Here is a 20000-nt window from a genome sequence, read left to right as displayed (position 1 = left end):
GTGAACAGAGACAGAGAGACTCACAGACAGGTGAACAGAGACCGGGAGACTCACAGACAGGTGAACAGAGACAGGGAGACTCACAGACAGGTGAACAGAGACAGGGGAGACTCACAGACAGGTGAACAGAGACAGGAGACTCACAGACAGGTGAACAGAGACAGAGAGACTCACAGACAGGTGAACAGAGACCGGGAGACTCACAGACAGGTGAACAGAGACAGAGAGACTCACAGACAGGTGAACAGAGACCGGGAGACTCACAGACAGGTGAACAGAGACAGAGAGACTCACAGACAGGTGAACAGAGACCGGGAGACTCACAGACAGGTGAACAGAGACAGAGAGACTCACAGACAGGTGAACAGAGACAGAGAGACTCACAGACAGGTGAACAGAGACAGAGAGACTCACAGACAGGTGAACAGAGACCGGGAGACTCACAGACAGGTAAACAGAGACAGGGAGACTCACAGACAGGTGAACAGAGACACGAGAGACAAATGTAGAACCTGAAGTTGTCTCTTCAGCTGTGGGTCAGTTACGTCTCATCCTGTAAGACACCTTTACCCGTCTGTCTGAGTGCAGGGACCGTCGGGACGACAGACAGACACACCTGAACTGTCTGACTGTTAACGTGTGTTGTTTCTCACGTGTTGTTTAACACCTTAATTGCATCAACAGATTATCACCTGTCGCACTCTCACTGCTGCACACAGAAACAGGGAGGTCAAAGCTCAAACTTGTTTTTATTCCCGAGGAAGCTGGCAGCTGATTGGTCAGCTCAACAGAAAAAAAAGAAAACATACAAACAGTCACATGATCAAAACAACCGGCTAACAGGCCAATGGGAGAGAAGTGTGGTTACCATGGCTGCGAGGAGGCGGTGCAGGTTTAAAGTGACAGAGTGACAGTTTAACGTCTCAGAGACTGTTAGCACTATTAGCATTCCTCATTCAAACCAATGGGCTGTGTTAGCTTCAAGCTAACCTCTATGTCAAAACAGAACAGAAATGTGAAACATCTAAATATATTTATTATTTGTTTCTTTAATACATTTGAACAGCACAAGGGTCCTGATCGATCTGATTATCAGTTTGGGAAAATCTATTTGGTGAGTGAGGTTGATGTTTGCATAGATACTGAACGAGACGATAGTGCAAGAAAACAGCAGCTGTCGGGACACAGAGATCAATACTATGAATGTAAACAAGGAAAACACTGAATTCTGGGAATTTGAGCCTTAAGTTCCAGTGGGATTTGTAGTTTTTGTTTATAGTCTCATCTTTAATCACATCAGCAGGTTTTTTTTAAATTTTTGTTTCCAAATATAATTTTTAGGATTATTAGTTTATTGTCAGTATTCAACGCGCTAGCAGACAGTGCTGCAGCTACTACTGAGGTCAGAGGTCAAGTCCTGGTAATACTTCTAATCTGAGGGGTTTAAAGACACGAGAGAAAGAGTTCAGATGCTGTTTTTAGACAAAAACATACATGACATGAAGAAGGCCTTGAAACAACATTGAGATGCAGAAAGTGGTTAAACAGTTAAATGAATACATACGATGTTACATTTTGTGATTTTCTTTATTACCCAGAAATCTGAACAGAGTTTGGTTGGTAGCCAGTTATATTACCGTCAGATAAGCTTTATTAGGACAGTGGATTTGATCTCTGACAGCGTGGCCTGGTACGAAACAGGCCGCGGCTCTCTGCCGGTGTCTGTTGAAGCGGAGCAAATGAGTCCGAGAGGTCTGAGATCTAAAATATCTTTAATCCTGCTGTGTTCACATTCAAACCGTCAGTTAGGAATTTATCAAGAAACTGCGGAACAAAAAGTCAGATCTCACTGGAACTTCACAGGTAACCCAACACTGTCTCAGATCAGCTGCTGCTCTGAGCTCTGCAGGCCACACCCACTCAGTAAGGCCACACCAGGTGTTGGGCATTGACAGCTGTTAATACCTGTGGTGACATCACTGACTGGGAACAAAACCTGCTCGAACCGTTCGAGATCAGAGCAGCAGTTTTCTGACATAACTGAAGGTCTCAGTCGGCTTTAAAGGAAGTGCTTTATGTTCAGTTGTACAGACTGAACGTGTTGGTTAAATACATCAGAAACTGCTGAACGAAAGAATGATGTAACTCACAGGTACAGCAGCGAGGACAGGTAAGGCGGCGTGCTGTCTGACAGCGGGGGCCACTACAGGAAACTACAGGAGCCTCTGACAGTTTAACATGTCAGAGGTGAAAAAGAAGAAATGTTTGGTTTGACATACAGGGACACAAACTCCATTTACTGTCAGCGTGATAATATACCGACCGGAGGACTAAATATTCACACACACTACTGACAGAGAGAGTGTGTGTGTGTGTGTGTGTGTGTACGTCTTTGGCTGCATTTAAACATTTTGTTTGTTCTCACTAAATACTGTTTTTACAGGCTCATGATCAGCTTTGATACCTGATTCCTCCAAACTCACCTGAAAACCATCTGACAGGGTGTTGCAGGGACATACGTAGGACAGGGTTTGGCAGGGACATACGTAGGACAGGGTGTTGCAGGGACATACGTAGGACAGGGTTTGGCAGGGGCATACGTTGGACAGGGTGTTGCAGGGACATACGTAGGACAGGGTGTTGCAGGGGCATACGTAGGACAGGGTTTGGCAGGGACATACGTAGGACAGGGTTTGGCAGGGACATACGTAGGACAGGGTGTTGCAGGGACATACGTAGGACAGGGTGTTGCAGGGGCATACGTAGGACAGGGTGTTGCAGGGGCATACGTTGGACAGGGTGTTGCAGGGACATACGTAGGACAGGGTGTTGCAGGGGCATACGTAGGACAGGGTTTGGCAGGGACATACGTAGGACAGGGTTTGGCAGGGACATACGTAGGACAGGGTTTGGCAGGGGCATACGTTGGACAGGGTGTTGCAGGGGCATACGTTGGACAGGGTGTTGCAGGGACATACGTAGGACAGGGTTTGGCAGGGACATACGTAGGACAGGGTGTTGCAGGGACATACGTAGGACAGGGTTTGGCAGGGACATACGTAGGACAGGGTGTTGCAGGGACATACGTTGGACAGGGTTTGGCAGGGACATACGTTGGACAGGGTGTTGCAGGGGCATACGTTGGACAGGGTGTTGCAGGGGCATACATAGGACAGGGTTTGGCAGGGACATACGTAGGACAGGGTTTGGCAGGGGCATACATAGGACAGGGTTTGGCAGGGACATACGTAGGACAGGGTTTGGCAGGGGCATACATAGGACAGGGTTTGGCAGGGACATACGTAGGACAGGGTTTGGCAGGGGCATACATAGGACAGGGTTTGGCAGGGACATACGTAGGACAGGGTTTGGCAGGGGCATACGTAGGACAGGGTTTGGCAGGGACATACGTAGGACAGGGTTTGGCAGGGGCATACATAGGACAGGGTTTGGCAGGGGCATACGTAGGACAGGGTTTGGCAGGGACATACGTAGGACAGGGTTTTGAAGGGACAAACCTTTGAGGGGTTATCATTTCCTGTCAGGTTTAGTACACTGGTTTCTGGATCAGTTCCGATCTTTCTGGAGACAAGACTTAGGGCCTAAGCCTAAGTCTTGAGAATACTGTTGCTAGGCAGCCGACATTAAAAATGAACGTTGCCTTGTTGTCTTTGAAAAACAGGTTTTTAGCTTCAGGTTTATAAAAACTAAAAATAAAAAAGTAACTTTTTTGGTCGACAAGTTAAAAACATTAACTTACATTAAAACTGGTAAAATCTCAGAAACACGAATACCAGATCTGGTGGTCGGTCAGATGGACTGTTGTCATGGAAACACTAAATACGCCCCCATTACTCGTGAGGTAATTGAGCTGTGAGTGGTTTCGACCAATCAACGGCCAGACTGGGAGCTGATCAGGAAACAAATGTCCTGTGTGAGAGTGGAGGAAGAGGAATCCAAGCTTCACAAGACATCTAACCCCGTTACTCCGTTAACATCCTAGTAAGGTGTTGTCCCCTCCCACTCCAGCAGGTACTGGACCGTCCCCTGAGGAGTGACACGTCGAGCCAGAACCTGGTACCTCTCCCCATTGGTCAGTCTGCCCGCAACTCCAAAATACGAGGAGATGGAGGAGTGGAGGTGGGAGGAGTCAGAGGGAATCTGGGAGGGGTCAGATAGAAAGTGGGAGGAGTCTGATGTCAGGTGGGTGTGGTTTGTAGCTTCTTGGTCCTCCAGCATCCCAGAAGGCTCCTCCCCTCCAAGCTCCTCCCCTGCCTCACTGCGATTGGCCCAGTGGCTGTAGCTGTTGCTAGGTAACTTCCTCTTCCTGCTGCCCACCCTCCTTCTGAGGACACAGAGCACAGAGACAGACTTCCTTTAGGGAACGAAGTGGGCGGAGACAAGTCAGCATCTTAAGAAGAAAGCTTTGCATTGAGGTAGCAAGGTAGGATGTCTCCTTACTTCCTGCCGAACGAGAGCGATAGCTTTCCTGCTCTGTAACGAGGAACCTTCCTTGGTGTTGGCCCTTAACTACGAGGCTTCCTTCTGGCTTGCTCTTTTCCTATCTTACTAACTAACTAGGAAAACTGATCACAGATCAGAGAAACACGGCCGAGCTTGTCACTTGTCACGTGTCACGTGTCACATGTCACGTGTCACATGAGCTGTTGGAGCTCAGCAGGAGGATAAAGATGGAGGACAGGTTAGTTAACTGCTGCTCACCTGAAGTGATAGGAGGCACTGGTCGTAGCAGAGCCGGAAGTGGAGGCATCAGTGGAGTCCTGATCAATACTGACTGTCCTACTGGAACTACTGAGAAGGAATATCAGATGGTAGTAATATGCTGATATTTTGAAAATTGATTATTGGTGGATATTGGTGAATTGATCTCTGTCTCACCTCTTGAGGCTCTGCAGTTCGTCCAGGGTGAAGTCAAAGATGTTGGCCATGTGATGGTTGGAGGTCCAACTGCAGGACAGCTCGTTCTACACGCACACACACACGCACACGCACACGCACGCACACACGCACACGCAGAAGGGTAAATAACACCATTAAGTCTTGGACACCGGAGATGGTTTAGGAAACAAAACAAACAGAAGAGAGTAGAAAAGTTACTTACATTAGGAATGGCATCTTCTAGTAGCCACTTGGACTTCCTCTTCCTCCTCTCAGCTGACGCACTGCTCTCACACACACACACACACACACACACACACACACACACACACACACACACAGGTGTTTGGTTTTAAGGGGTATCAACAGACAGCTCCTACTTTAATAATCCAACCGACTACAGTGTCACATCACGTGTAAACACAACCCGAAGCACGTTTTTATGCTCCAGGTGTATTTTCTTCCGTTTCATGTGCGCGACTGTAGTGATTTTGCGTTCGGCTCTGTGCGCTGCCACACCTGTGCAGATACAGACGAGGCCAGCGTGCTGCTAACGCTAACCCTCAGCGGCTACCAGAGACAGCGCTAGTTTCATTTAAATCTCAAAGAGTAACTCAAGCTGCCGCGTTCAGGTGGAAGGTGACATGATGACGAGGGCCGTAACGCTCCTGGTTTTAGGACTACAAACTGACCTGTCAATCAAACACAGTCACCAGGTAAATGGTGAGGAATACCTGTTCCTGACCACGCCTTTCTTATGGCCCCGTCCTCCATCGTTCTGGGCACGCTCAGGAAAGAGCTTGGACGGGGGGTTCGGAGGGACTCTGGTCCTCAGACGAAAGATGCACTTCCTCTTCTTTATCTCCTTCCCACACAGAAACCTGAACACACACACACACACACACACACACACACACACACACACACACACACACACACACACACACACACACACACACACACACACAGTCAGTAATACGTATAATACAAACACATTGATCAGTTTAGTTTATATAACGTGTGTGTTTCTTACTTGCTCTTGTATTTATTCAGAGCGTCCAGCAGATGCTGCCCTCTCTCTGATAGGGGAGTGTTAGACAGCTAAACAACAAACAAACAAACAGGCAGGTTAGAAGCAGGACCAGGTCCATCCAGCTCAAGTAACTGGGTGGGTTTGGTTCAGGACAGTCTGGTTTTGGTTCAGGACAGTCTGGGTTTGGTTCAGGACAGTCTGGTTTGGTTCAGGACAGTCTGGTTTTGGTTAAGGACAGTCCGGTTTTGGTTCAGGACAGTCCGGTTTTGGTTCAGGACAGTCTGGTTTGGTTCAGGACAGTCTGGTTTTGGTTCAGGACAGTCTGGTTTTGGTTCAGGACAGTCTGGTTTGGTTCAGGACAGTCTGGTTTTGGTTCAGGACAGTCTGGTTTTGGTTCAGGACAGTCTGGTTTTGGTTCAGTCTGGGGTTTCTGGTTCAGGACAGTCCGGTTTTGGTTCAGGACAGTCTGGTTTTGGTTTTGGTTCAGGACACAGTCAGGACAGTCCGGTTTTGGTTCAGGACAGTCTCAGGACAGGTTTGGTTCAGGACAGTCTGGTTTTGGTTCAGGACAGTCTGGGTTTGGTTCAGGACAGTTCAGGACAGTCTGGGTTTGGTTCAGGACAGTGGTTCAGGTTTTGGTTCAGGACAGTCTGGTTTGGTTCAGGACAGTCTGGTTTGGTTCAGGACAGTCTCAGGACAGTCGGTTTGGTTCAGGACAGTCTGGTTTGGTTCAGGACAGTCGGTTTGGTTCAGGACAGTCTCGTTTGGTTCAGGACAGTCTGGTTTTGGTTCAGGACAGTCTGGTTTTGGTTCAGGACAGTCAGGACAGTCTGGTTTGGTTCAGGACAGTCTGGTTTTGGTTCAGGACAGTCCGGTTTGGTTCAGGACAGTCAGGACAGTCCGGTTTGGTTCAGGACAGTCTGGTTTGGTTAAGGACAGTCCGGTTTGGTTCAGGACAGTTCGGTTTGGTTCAGGACAGTCTGGTTTTGGTTCAGGACAGTCCGGTTTGGTTCAGGACAGTCTGGTTTGGTTCAGGACAGTCCGGTTTGGTTCAGGACAGTTCGGTTTGGTTCAGGACAGTCTGGTTTTGGTTCAGGACAGTCTGGTTTGGTTCAGGACAGTTCGGTTTGGTTCAGGACAGTCTGGTTTGGTTCAGGACAGTCTGGTTTGGTTAAGGACAGTCCGGTTTGGTTCAGGACAGTCTGGTACCTTCCCGAGCTGTAAATGTTCCCAGTTTGCAGAGACGAAGGCGAGGATCTCGTCCAGCTCAAAGTATTTCTTCTTGCTGCTGACTGACAGATTGTAGAGAACCAGGTGAACCAGATCGACCCACCTCAGAGACAGCCGACGGACGTACTCGGACCCTTTATTACACGCCGAACACAGGAAGAGGTAAAACCTGAGGAGGTGGTAAGAAATCATCAAAACACTGTCGCACCGCAGAGGAAATAAACAGGAGCAAAGAGGAGAAGATGAGAACAGACACGAAGGGGATTGTAGGAGCAGTAGCGGAGGTGCTGCATCACCTGTCTCCGAACATCATGCACTCCTGCAGACACTGAGTACAGGCTTCGTGGAACCACTGCTGACACCTGAAACACTGCAGCATCTTCAGGTACCACCTACACACAACATGGACATGGTTGAGACAGATCATCGTCGATAACACTGAACGCCTTGACGATGCTGAGCCACAGTGTGTCTCTGGGTGCTTTTCGTTAAGCTAATGTGTCTCCTCGCTTCCCTCACCTGCGTCTCTTGTCTTCAGTATTATTTGTTATGATCACTCAGGCTATTTCTTTACCTGCGTGATTGTTATCTGCACAGTACACCGTACAGCTGCGTCAGAATGTGTGTACGTCGACTGTAAAATAAAAAACAAGCTGCTGCTTTGTGTGACGCCACGACACTTTGCAGGTAAATGATCCTGCATATTTTAAAGTGTCAGATTTATCACGCACCAGGAGACGGCCGTTACATTGCATCTCACCACGTAACGGTGATCTATAATACTGTCTGTACACATAGAGGTGCGTCCCATCTATACGTCACGCCACCTGATAAAAGACGTCCGTGTAGGAAACACCTGTGCTTCCTCGCTCTAAGCTCCTCCGGAAGCCTCCTCTCTCCTCCAGGTGCATCGGAAGATCCTCCATGATGGCGGAGGTGGAACGATTTCCGGGTCACGGGAGGAGAGAGGACGCGAGGAAGCACAGGTTAGCGTAAGGAAAAGCACCCTCTGATTGGTCGGTCTTACTCTCCGGGGCCTCCACAGTAACAGTAACACTGCTGCTGATTGGTCCGATGTTGGGAGTCCCAGTCCAGAGAGTCCAGGTCATACGGTAACACCTGCTTCATGGCTGACAGAGCTTTGGCTATAGGACCTTTCTTCAGAGCGCCCCCTTTCTGTGGGGAGGAGACACAGACGCAAAGTCAGCAACACTCGTGTTTTTCACAAACACAAAACAGCCTGCAGCTCTTCATCTCACTGCTGTCGGTTCTTTTTGTTCCGTCCTGCAACATTTCGAACTCGTCCTCTGAATATGTCGACATCTTGTCGTGACAACAGCATCACCAACTGAGCCATGCTAATTCGGTGATAAACACATTACACTTCCTGTAGCTGCTTCACAATAAAAGACTCCCTCTGATTTTACAGCGAAGAGTAAACAGTAAAATAATCCACAGAGTTACTGACAGCTGAACAGACAGACTTTTAAAAACATCAGCAACAGACGGTCTCAGGTTGGTCTGGTACCAAACAGGACCACATCAAGGACCCTCGATCACAGTGTGTCAGTGTGTTTATACCCTGACAGCCAGAGCGAAGACGCAGCGTCTGCAGAACCAGGGGCTGAGGCTGCTGCTGCCCTCCACTGGAGGAACATGGCACTGCTGGTGGAAACCTGACAGACAGACAGACAGACGTTTTATTATTCGGTCAAACACTAACTGTCTCTACTGCCCCCTACAGGCGGTAACGTCCTTTACACCCACAGTACAGTCTGACAGGAACCTTCATTTGGTTAAAAAAGCTTCATCATAAAATGGTTTAAAGATCAATATTATCTGATTTGAACATGACGACTAACCTGTAATAATACAGGATCATATTTCTATGAATACTGGAGCTACACTGATAAATCAGCAAATGTTATGAATGTTAGTGAAACTTGATATAAAATCATCGTGTTAAATTCTGCGATCTGCAGTCAGGCGACATACTGAGTCTCACCGTTAACGATTTAACTAACCGGCTGCCTGTCTCACTGCCTGTCTCACTCACCGATGCCGCACTTCCCACAGATGAGGATCTGGTTGTTTTGGATTGATTGGCTGTCAGAGTTTGGCTCTGCCTCCCGACACACAGAGCAGCGAGGCTCCTCCCCCGGCACGCCAGCTGCAACATGATTGGACAAGAGATTGTGATTGACAGCAAGAGTGAAGACAGATGTCAGACAGGCAGAAGCAGCATCACGGTGAGACACACTTATTGTCATTTTTACCTGTCTCTCTCTCCTTCTCAGTGTCTGTCTCTCTCTCTCTAAGTGTCTTTGTCTGTCTGTCTGTCTGTCTGTCTGTATACCTGTATGTCTCTCAACGTGCTGAATGTCTCTCTCTCTGCACCTGTCTGTCTCTCTCACCGTGTTGGATGTCCTTCCAGAGAACCCAGAACTTGGAGTTGTCCTCAAAGGTGACGAAGCAGCTCTGCCGGGGGGGGCTCACCTGTCCACCAATCACGACACAGAGATTTACACCAAGCAATCAGAGACTGTATCTGCTTGTGTGTGTGTGTGTGTGTGTATGTGCGTGCGTGTGGGTGTGTGTATGTGTGCGCGTGTGTGTGTGTGTGTGTGTGCGTGCGTGTGTGTGTGTGTTACCCTCTGTATCTTGCCCAGGTAGTAGAGTCCATCTGACCAATGACAGAGGACGAACTGTCCAACACTCAGACTGGACTCCTCCTCCTCGCCCTCATCCAGGCCACGCCCCCTCAGACATGCCACGCCCACCGGAGACACCTGAGGCTCCAGACCAGAGAAGGCTTCAATCAGGTCCTCAAACATCCTGCAGAGAGACAGACAGGCAGTTTTTCATCCGCTGTTTCATCTCCGACCTCAGGGTCATGTGACATTACGTCTAATTCATCAATTCCTCCCTGAACCGCGTCCAGCACTTCATCTAAACGCACCGCGGTTATTAATTAAACCACAGCATTATCGTTAGTGATGATGCTGCTGCAACACAGCGAATCGCGCTGACAGCATCATGTGACGTCGTGTCGGAGAAACAGTACGACAGCGTGACAAAGGGTTAATAAACGCACTTCAGTCATCAGCAGACTTCACTGTAAAATGTGCTGATCTGAAAACAAACACGTCTGCATCTGGACTTTACATCACACGTTTACTATCGGACATTATAAACACAAACAGGCCTGACAGTCACAGTCCGGGAACAACTGGCCCACGATGCTGTGAGGAGGCTCACCTGGACTGCCTGTCTCTCTGCCTCTCTCTCTGCCTCTCTGCCTGTCTCTCTGCCTGCCTGTCTCTCTGCCTGTCTCTCTGCCTGTCTCTCTGCCTGTCTGCCTGCCTCTCTGTCTCTCTGCCTGCCTGCCTGTCTGCCTCTCTCTCTGTCTCTCTGCCTGCCTGCCTGTCTGCCTGCCTCTCTGTCTCTCTGCCTGTCTGCCTGCCTCTCTGTCTCTCTGCCTGCCTGCCTGTCTGCCTCTCTCTCTGTCTCTCTGCCTGCCTGCCTGTCTGCCTGCCTCTCTGCCTGTCTGCCTGCCTGTCTGCCTGCCTCTCTGTCTCTCTGCCTGCCTCTCTGCCTGTCTCTCTGCCTGCCTGCCTCTCTGCCTGCCTGTCTGCCTCTCTGCCTGCCTGTCTGTCTGTCTCTCTGCCTGCCTGCCTCTCTGCCTGCCTGCCTCTCTGTCTGTCTGTCTGTCTCTCTGCCTGCCTCTCTGCCTGCCTGTCTCTCTGCCTGCCTGCCTCTCTGCCTGCCTGCCTCTCTGCCTGCCTCTCTGCCTGCCTGTCTCTCTGCCTGCCTGCCTCTCTGCCTGCCTCTCTCTCTGCCTGCCTGCCTCTCTGCCTGCCTGTCTCTCTGCCTGCCTGCCTCTCTGCCTGCCTGCCTGCCTCTCTGCCTGTCTCTCTGCCTGCCTGCCTGCCTCTCTGCCTGTCTCTCTGCCTGCCTGCCTCTCTGCCTGCCTGCCTGCCTCTCTCTCTGCCTGCCTGCCTGCCTGCCTGCCTGCCTCTCTGTCTGTCTGTCTGTCTGTCTGCCTCTCTGCCTGCCTGCCTGCCTCTCTGCCTGTCTCTCTGCCTGCCTGCCTGTCTCTCTGCCTGCCTGCCTGCCTCTCTGCCTGCCTCTCTCTCTGCCTGCCTGTCTCTCTGCCTGCCTGCCTCTCTGTCTGTCTGTCTGCCTCTCTGCCTGCCTGCCTGCCTCTTTGCCTGTCTCTCTGCCTGCCTGCCTGCCTCTTTGCCTGTCTCTCTGCCTGCCTGCCTGTCTCTCTGCCTGCCTGCCTCTCTCTCTGCCTGCCTGTCTCTCTGCCTGCCTGCCTCTCTGCCTGCCTGCCTCTCTGTCTGCCTGCCTGCCTGCCTGCCTCTCTGCCTGCCTGCCTGCCTCTCTGCCTGTCTCTCTGCCTGCCTGCCTGTCTCTCTGCCTGCCTGCCTGCCTCTCTGCCTGCCTCTCTGCCTGCCTGTCTCTCTGCCTGCCTGCCTGCCTCTCTGCCTGCCTCTCTCTCTGCCTGCCTGTCTCTCTGCCTGCCTGCCTCTCTGCCTGCCTGCCTGTCTCTCTGCCTGCCTGCCTGCCTGTCTGCCTGCCTCTCTCTCTGCCTGCCTGTCTCTCTGCCTGCCTCTCTGTCTCTCTGCCTGCCTCTCTGTCTCTCTGCCTGCCTCTCTCTCTCTCTGCCTGCCTGTCTCTCTGCCTGCCTCTCTCTCTGCCTGCCTGTCTCTCTCTCTGCCTGCCTGTCTCTCTGCCTGCCTGTCTCTCTCTCTGCCTGCCTGTCTCTCTCTCTGCCTGCCTCTCTGCCTGCCTGCCTGTCTCTCTGCCTGCCTGCCTCTCTGCCTGCCTGCCTCTCTCTGCCTGCCTGCCTGCCTGCCTGCCTCTGCCTCTGCCTGCCTGTCTCTCTGCCTGCCTGTCTCTCTGCCTGCCTCTCTGTCTCTCTGCCTGCCTCTCTGTCTCTCTGCCTGCCTCTCTGTCTCTCTGCCTGCCTGTCTCTCTGCCTGCCTCTCTCTCTGCCTGCCTGTCTCTCTCTCTGCCTGCCTGTCTCTCTGCCTGCCTCTCTCTCTGCCTGCCTGCCTCTCTCTCTCTGCCTGCCTCTCTGCCTGCCTGCCTGCCTCTCTGCCTGTCTCTCTGCCTGCCTGCCTGTCTCTCTGCCTGCCTGCCTGCCTCTCTGCCTGCCTCTCTGCCTGCCTGTCTCTCTGCCTGCCTGCCTGCCTCTCTGCCTGCCTCTCTCTCTGCCTGCCTGTCTCTCTGCCTGCCTGCCTCTCTGCCTGCCTGCCTGTCTCTCTGCCTGCCTGCCTGCCTGTCTGCCTGCCTCTCTCTCTGCCTGCCTGTCTCTCTGCCTGCCTCTCTGTCTCTCTGCCTGCCTCTCTGTCTCTCTGCCTGCCTGTCTCTCTCTGCCTGCCTCTCTCTCTGCCTGCCTGTCTCTCTCTCTGCCTGCCTGTCTCTCTGCCTGCCTCTCTCTCTGCCTGCCTGTCTCTCTCTGCCTGTCTCTCTGCCTGCCTGCCTGCCTCTCTGCCTGCCTGCCTGTCTCTCTGCCTGCCTGCCTCTCTCTCTCTCTCTGCCTGCCTGCCTGCCTGCCTGCCTGCCTGCCTGCCTGCCTGCCTGCCTGCCTGCCTCTCTGCTCTGCCTGCCTGTCTCTCTGCCTGCCTGCCTCTCCTCTGCCTGCCTGCCTGCCTGCCTGCCTCTCTGCCTCTCTGCCTGCCTCTCTCTCTGCCTGCTCTGCCTGCCTGTCTCTCTGCCTGCCTCTCTCTCTGCCTGCCTCTCTGCCTCTCTCTGCCTCTCTCTCTGCCTGCCTGTCTCTCTCTGCCTCTCTCTCTCTGCCTGCCTGCCTGCCTGCCTGCCTGCCTCTCTCTCTGCCTCTGCCTCTCTCTCTCTGCCTCTCTCTCTCTGCCTGCCTGTCTCTCTCTGCCTGCCTCTCTCTCTGCCTCTCTCTCTGCCTGCTCTCTCTCTCTGCCTGCCTCTCTCTCTGCCTGCCTCTCTCTCTCTGCCTCTCTCTCTCTCTCTGTCTCTCTCTCTGCCTGCTCTCTCTGCCTGCCTGCCTCTCTCTGCCTGCCTGCTCTCTCTCTCTGCCTGCCTGCCTCTCTCTCTGCCTGCTCTCTCTCTCTGCTCTGCCTGCCTCTCTCTGCCTGCCTCTCTCTCTGCCTCTGCTCTGCCTGCCTCTCTCTCTGCCTGCCCCTCTCCTCTGCCTGCCTGCCTCTCTCTGCTCTGCCTGCCTCTCTGCTCTGCCTGCTCTCTCTCTGCCTGCCTCTGCCTCTCTGCCTGCCTGCCTCTCTCTCTGCCTGCCTCTCTGCCTGCCTGCCTCTCTCTCTGCCTGCCCTCTCTCTCTGCCTCTGCCTCTCTCTGCCTGCCTCTCTCTCTCTCTGCCTCTCTCTGCCTGCCTCTCTGCCTGCTCTCTCTCTGCCTGCCTCTCTCTCTGCCTGCCTCTCTCTGCCTGCTCTGCCTCTCTCTCTGCCTGCCTGTCTCTCTGCCTGCCTCTCTCTGCCTGCCTGCCTCTCTCTGCCTGCCTGCCTGCCTCTGCCTGCCTCTCTCTCTCTCTCTGCCTCTCTGCCTGCCTGTCTCTCTCTCTGCCTGCCTCTCTGCCTGCCTGCCTCTCTCTCTGCCTGCCTCTCTCTCTGCCTGCCCTCTCTCTCTGCCTGCCTGTCTCTCTGCCTGCTCTCTCTGCCTGCCTCTCTCTGCCTGCCTGCTCTCTGCCTGCCTGCCTCTCTCTGCCTGCCTGCCTCTCTGCCTGCCTGCCTGCCTGCCTCTCTCTGCCTGCCTGCTCTGCCTGCCTGCCTGCCTGCCTGCCTCTCTCTCTGCCTGCCTGCCTCTCTCTGCCTGCTCTGCTGCCTGCTCTGCCTGCCTCTGCCTGCCTCTCTGCCTGCCTGCCCTCTCTCTGCCTGCCTCTCTGCCTGCTCTGCCTGCCTCTCTGCCTGCCTGCCTGCCTCTCTGCCTGCCTGCCTCTCTGCCTGCCTGCCTGCCTCTCTCTGCCTGCCTGCTCTCTCTGCCTGCCTGCCTCTCTCTCTCTGCCTGCCTGCCTGCCTCTCTGCCTGCCCTCTCTCTGCCTGCCTCTCTCTCTGCCTGCCTGCCTGCCTGCCTCTCTCTGCCTGCCTCTGCCTGCCTCTCTGCCTGCCTGCTCTGCCTCTGCTCTCTGCCTGCCTGCTCTCTGCCTGCCTGCCTCTCCTCTCTGCCTGCCTCTGCCTGCCTGCCTGCCTCTCTCTGCCTGCCTGCCTCTCTGCCTGCCTCTCTGCCTGCCTGCCTGCCTGCCCTGCCTGCCTGCCTCTCTGCCTGCCTGCCTCTCTGCCTGCCTGCCTCTCTGCCTGCCTGCCTGCTCTGCCTGCCTGCCTGCCTGCCTGCCTGCCTCTCTGCCTGCCTGCCTCTCTGCCTGCCTGCCTGCCTGCTCTGCCTGCCTGCCTCTCTGCCTGCCTGCCTGCCTGCCTGCCTGCCTGCCTGCTCTGCCTGCCTGCCTGCTCTCTCTGCCTGCCTGCCTCTCTGCCTGCCCTGCCTGCCTCTCTGCCTGCCTGCCTCTGCCTGCCTGCCTGCCTCTCTGCCTGCCTGCCTCTCTGCCTGCCTGCCTCTCTGCCTGCCTGCCTGCCTGCCTGCCTGCCCTCCTGCCTGCCTCTCTGCCTGCCTGCTCTGCCTGCCTGCCTCTGCCTGCCTGCCTCTCTGCCTGCCTGCCTCTCTGCCTGCCTGCCTGCCTGCTGCCTGCCTGCCTGTCTCTCTGCCTGCCTGTCTCTCTGCCTGCCTGCCTCTCTCTCTGCCTGCCTCTCTCTCTGCCTGCCTCTCTCTCTGCCTGCCTGCCTGCCTCTCTGCCTGCCTGCCTGCCCTCTCTGCCTGCTCTGCCTCTGCCTGCCTCTCTCTCTCTGCCTGCCTGCCTGCCTGCCTGCCTGCCTGCCTCTCTGCCTGCCTCTCTCTCTGCCTGCCCTCTCTCTGCCTGCCTGCCTCTCTGCCTGCCTGTCTCTCTGCCTGCCTCTCTGCCTGCCTCTCTGTCTGCCTGCCTGCCTGTCTCTCTGCCTGCCTGTCTCTCTGCCTGCCTGCCTCTCTCTCTGCCTGCCTGCCTCTCTCTCTGCCTGCCTCTCTCTGCCTGCCTGCTCTGCCTGCCTGCCTGCCTCTCTCTCTGCCTGCCTCTCTGCCTGCCTCTCTGTCTGCCTGCCTGCCTGCCTCTCTCTCTGCCTGCCTGTCTCTCTGCCTGCCTGCCTCTCTGCCTGCCTGTCTCTCTGCCTGCCTCTCTCTCTGCCTGCCTGTCTCTCTGCCTGCCTGCCTCTCTGCCTGCCTGTCTCTCTGCCTGCCTCTCTCTCTCTCTGCCTGCCTCTCTGCCTGCCTGCCTCTCTGCCTGCCTGTCTCTCTGCCTGCCTGCCTCTCTGCCTGCCCTCTCTCTCTGCCTGCCTCTCTCTCTCTCTGCCTGTCTCTCTGCCTGCCTGTCTCTCTGCCTGCCTGCCTGCCTCTCTGCCTGCCTGCCTGCCTCTCTGCCTGCCTGCCTCTCTGCCTGCCTGCCTGCCTCTCTGCCTGCCTGCCTCTCTGCCTGCCTGCCTCTCTCTCTGCCTGCCTGTCTCTCTGCCTGCCTGCCTCTCTCTCTGCCTGCCTCTCTCTCTGCCTGCCTCTCTCTCTGCCTGCCTCTCTGCCTGCCTGCCTGTCTCTCTGCCTGCCTCTCTGCCTGCCTCTCTGTCTGCCTGCCTGCCTGTCTCTCTGCCTGCCTGTCTCTCTGCCTGCCTGCCTCTCTCTCTGCCTGCCTCTCTCTCTGCCTGCCTCTCTGCCTGCCTGCCTGTCTCTCTGCCTGCCTCTCTGCCTGCCTGCCTCTCTCTGCCTGCCTGCCTGCCTCTCTGCCTGCCTGCCTGTCTCTCTGCCTGCCTGCCTGTCTCTCTGCCTGCCTGCCTGTCTCTGCCTGCCTCTCTGCCTGCCTCTCTCTCTGCCTGCCTGCCTGCCTGCCTCTCTGCCTGCCTGCCTGTCTCTCTCTGCCTGCCTGCCTGCCTGCCTCTCTCTGCCTGCCTGCCTGTCTCTCTGCCTGCCTGCCTCTCTCTCTGCCTGCCTGCCTCTCTGCCTGCCTGTCTCTCTGCCTGCCTCTCTGTCTGCCTGCCTCTCTGTCTCTCTGCCTGCCTGCCTCTCTGCCTGCCTGTCTCTCTGCCTGCCTCTCTGTCTGCCTGCCTCTCTGTCTCTCTGCCTGCCTGCCTCTCTGCCTGCCTGTCTCTCTGCCTGCCTCTCTCTCTGCCTGCCTGCCTCTCTGCCTGCCTGTCTCTCTGCCTGCCTCTCTGTCTGCCTGCCTCTCTGTCTCTCTGCCTGCCTCTCTGCCTGCCTGCCTGTCTCTCTGCCTGCCTGCCTGTCTCTCTGCCTGCCTCTCTGCCTGCCTCCCTCTCTCTCTGCCTGCCTGCCTGCCTCTCTGCCTGCCTGTCTCTCTGCCTGCCTCTCTGTCTGCCTGCTCTGCTCTCTCTGCCTGCCTGCCTGTCTGTCTGCCTGCCTGTCTCTCTGCCTGCCTCTCTCTCTGCCTGCCTGCCTGTCTGTCTCTCTGCCTGCCTGCCTCTCTGCCTGCCTGCCTGTCTCTCTGCCTGCCTGCCTGCCTCTCTGCCTGCCTGCCTCTCTGCCTGCCTGCCTCTCTCTCTGCCTGCCTCTCTGCCTGCCTGCCTGTCTCTCTGCCTGCCTGCCTGTCTCTCTGCCTGCCTTCTCTCTCTGCCTGCCTGCCTGCCTGCCTCTCTGCCTGCCTGCCTCTCTGCCTGCCTGTCTCTCTGCCTGCCTGTCTCTCTGCCTGCCTGTCTCTCTGCCTGCCTCTCTGTCTGCCTGCCTCTCTGTCTCTCTGCCTGCCTGCCTCTCTGCCTGCCTGCCTGTCTCTCTGCCTGCCTGCCTGCCTCTCTGCCTGCCTGCCTCTCTGCCTGCCTGCCTCTCTGCCTGCCTGTCTCTGCCTGCCTGTCTCTCTGCCTGCCTGCCTCTGCCTGCCTGCCTGCCTCTCTGCCTGTCTGTGTGTCTGCCTGCCTGCCTGCCTCTCTGTCTGTCTGTCTGTCTGCGGAGGGACAGACAGATTCTCCCTGTCTGACACACAGGCGGTGAGACAGGTTGTGGCTGTGATTCATTCCTGAACTGTGAGGGGGATTTTGACATGTTGGAGCATGCGCAGTGCGCTCTCCCATCAGAACCGAGACACATACCGTTTAACTGACTAACCAACCGACCGCCGTTAACTCCCGACCCGCAGCCTGACCCGGGTCACGACGTGTCCATTAACGGACTAACTTTGGAAATAAGCAGATAACTAACCCGGGTCACAGTCTGTTAACTAACTTAGTTTATTAGTTCACTCAACACACATCCTGTCACTCTCACACACACACACACACACACACACACGGTTACCGTTAGCTGCGGTGTAACGGCTCCGGTAACTTAACTGTAATAACGGTGTTCTTAACACTTCAGTCTGCCGTTACCGACGTTAACCTGTAGTTTACCGGACAGTGACGCGAGTCTACAAACCGCTTTCACACCGACATCGCTGAATAAACTGGTGATAAACTGACCCGGGTTAAAACAGCGGGTCAAACCGAGCAGAAGCGGGTTAAAATACAGAAAACAGAGCTGTCTTACCTTCTCTGATCCGGTCTGTCTCCACCTGTCCTCCGACCCACAGACACACAGACAGGCGGGTGTTACTCCGACAGACAGGTTGGACTCCACCGGGACAGACAGACAGCCTGTCTCCGTGTCTTCAGGTCCTGTCTCTGTCTCTATCCTATCCTGTCGCTATCCTGTCCCTGTCCCTGTCTCTGTCTCTGTCTCTCTCTGTCTCTGTCCTGTCTCTGTCCTGTCTCTCTCCTGTCTCTCTCCTGTCCTGCCCTGCCTCTCTGTCCCTGTTTTCGTGGCGCTAAACTTCAAACTTCGACCGTCGCCATTTTTTCACTTTTCCCGCGAATCAAAGGAGGAGGTTCATCATCACCGCCGTCATTAACATCGTCACACGTCATCACCAGGAAGTGCTGTCCTGCTTCGAGTCTTCGCCCCATTCAGAACTCCGTTCACTTTCCACAGGTTTTATTTTACAACACTTCATGTGAAATGTCAATTTAAAACAATGATATTGTCCTCTATATTCAATTATATTTGTCAAATGTCAACACATATAATTTATAAGATATTTAATATATAATATTTCATTATCAATATCTGTACTATATTATTTTTTGCTCATAAAACTAAATGGTCAGCAAGCACAGTATTATTTATGTGTAATGACTGAATAATGCAGTAGTAGCAACAAGTATAGCTATCTGTCCATCAGGAAACTCTGTAAGGTTAAATCACGAGAGTGGAGGCTTGTGAAGGCTGTGCAATAAAATATATATTGGCTTCCTGACACCCAACGATTGTGCAGCGTTTCCTTGACGTTTTTCTATCTTGTAGTTTGTTAGCTCAGCGACGGAATGACTGCTCGGTGTTGTGGTGTTAATAAAGTTAAAACAACAACAAAACAGGGTTCTGGGTCCAGGTGATACAATATGGGACCTTTAAGTTCAGTCAGAAACTCTTTAATCAATCATCAGCTCTACATTCAACTCCGACATCATCAATATGAAACATCAGCAGAATAAGTGAAATCACTGATTTGATTCTTTAAGATGTAAGAACAAATTGTCACATTTTATAAAACACACAAGCAGACGGCAGAGAATTGGTCAGGGGTCAAAGGTCAGAGGTCTGTGTTGAGGGTTAGAGGAGTGGGTCAAAGGTCAAGGTCTGAGGTCAGAATCAGGAGTCAGGTTTAGGTCAGAGTTCAGAGGATTGTGGGCAGGGTTAAAGGTCAGGGGTCAGGTTTAGGATCAGATGATCAGGAGTCCGGCTCAGTATTAGGTCGTATCTTCATCTCTGTGAACCTGAGCGAGTACTGCCAGCCCGTCCAGCTGGACCACTCCACACCGTCAGCGTAGGAGGCGTGGCCTCCGCTCAGGTACTGTCCATTCAGGTTGGAGGTGTGGCAGTTACGGTACCACCATGCCCCCTGGTAGTACGTCGCACAGTTGTTCTCTGACTGGTCCTGGTCCCGGTCTTTGGTAGTGAACCGCATCCCAGAGTGCTTCAGGAGGGAGTCACCTGCAGGGCAGAAGCAGACCTATTAGTACTGTGTAGTGCTGTATAGTATTGAACTAGAACCAGTATTCGTACCTGCTGTCCCAGAGTACTGGTCCACGGTCAGCGGGTACCCGTCCTCCTCGGGGTTCACCGAGTCCCGGCCAACTGAGAAATCAGCATAGTGAGCGAACGCTGTGGCGTTATCGAAGTCAGCCATGTCGATCCGTAACTCATAACCACCCGACCTCGTGAGAGAGTAGATCCTCTGGAGACCTGAGACACAGACAGACAGACAGGGAGAGAGACAGACAGAGAGAGAGACAGACAGGGAGAGACAGACAGGAGAGACAGACAGGGAGGGAGAGAGACAGACAGGGAGAGAGACAGACAGGGAGAGACAGGAGAGAGAGAGACAGACAGGGAGAGACAGACAGGGAGAGACAGACAGGGAGAGAGACAGACAGGGAGAGAGACAGACAGACAGGAGAGAGAGAGGAGAGGAGAGAGAGAGAGACAGACAGGGAAAGAGACAGACAGAGAGAGAGAGACAGACAGGAGAGAGAGACAGAGAACAGAGACAGAGAGAGAGAGACAGACAGACAGACAGGGAGAGAGAGACAGGGAGAGAGAGAGACAGACAGGGAGAGACAGACAGGGAAAGAGACAAACAGGGAGACACAGACAGGAGAGAGAGAGACAGACAGGGAGAGAGACAGACAGGGAGAGACAGGGAGAGAGAGAGACAGACAGGGAGAGAGACAGACAGGGAGAGAGAGAGACAGACAGGGAGAGAGACAGACAGGGAGAGACAGGGAGAGAGAGAGAC

General features: G+C 54.1%; 2 protein-coding genes and 1 pseudogene across 5 annotated transcripts in view; all 3 read right to left on the bottom strand.

Annotated features, from left to right (window-relative positions):
* LOC122875992 (disabled homolog 2-interacting protein-like) overlaps nt 1-666 on the bottom strand; it is a 52717-nt gene extending 52051 nt beyond the window's left edge. The window contains exon 1 of the mRNA XM_044195758.1: nt 513-666. The gene's annotated coding sequence lies outside the window, so the exon portion shown is untranslated. The remainder of the gene's footprint in view (nt 1-512) is intronic.
* Nucleotides 667-730: 64 nt separating this feature from the next.
* Nucleotides 731-18083, bottom strand: phf19 (PHD finger protein 19). Of its 4 annotated transcripts, none has more exons than XM_044195793.1 (14): nt 17696-18083; nt 9814-9997; nt 9577-9658; nt 9219-9332; nt 8744-8838; nt 8190-8338; nt 7459-7554; nt 7142-7331; nt 5933-6000; nt 5634-5780; nt 5123-5183; nt 4900-4985; nt 4723-4809; nt 731-4342 (listed from the first exon to the last, which is right to left on the bottom strand). In XM_044195793.1, the coding sequence occupies exons 2-14, from the start codon at nt 9994-9996 to the stop codon at nt 4000-4002; spliced, it is 1701 nt and encodes a 566-aa protein (XP_044051728.1). In that variant the 5' UTR covers nt 9997; nt 17696-18083; the 3' UTR covers nt 731-3999. The 4 variants fall into 4 exon arrangements, with proteins under 4 accessions (XP_044051728.1, XP_044051727.1, XP_044051725.1 ...); XM_044195792.1 differs by having other exon boundaries at nt 4723-4812; nt 17696-18082; XM_044195790.1 differs by having other exon boundaries at nt 731-4345; nt 4723-4812; nt 17696-18080.
* A 534-nt stretch (nt 18084-18617) lies between these two features.
* Nucleotides 18618-20000, bottom strand: part of LOC122875988 — a 19396-nt pseudogene continuing 18013 nt past the window's right edge.

The sequence above is a fragment of the Siniperca chuatsi genome, linkage group LG5 (genome assembly GCF_020085105.1).
Source record: "Siniperca chuatsi isolate FFG_IHB_CAS linkage group LG5, ASM2008510v1, whole genome shotgun sequence".
NCBI lineage: Eukaryota > Metazoa > Chordata > Actinopteri > Centrarchiformes > Sinipercidae > Siniperca > Siniperca chuatsi.
Note: the sequence above shows the minus strand (reverse complement) of the source record. Positions and strands in the feature narration are given on the sequence as shown.

Bases quoted from the DNA above. Each gene is read 5' to 3' on its own strand.
- phf19 (XM_044195790.1), bottom strand. From the start codon at position 9,996: ATGTTTGAGGACCTGATTGAAGCCTTCTCTGGTCTGGAGCCTCAGGTG. The intron at 8,339-8,743 runs GTATAAACACAC...TCCTCCCCACAG, and splicing joins TCTTCGCTCTGGCTGTCAGG to AAAGGGGGCGCTCTGAAGAA. The intron at 5,781-5,932 runs GTAAGAAACACA...GTGTGTGTTCAG, and splicing joins CTGAATAAATACAAGAGCAA to GTTTCTGTGTGGGAAGGAGA.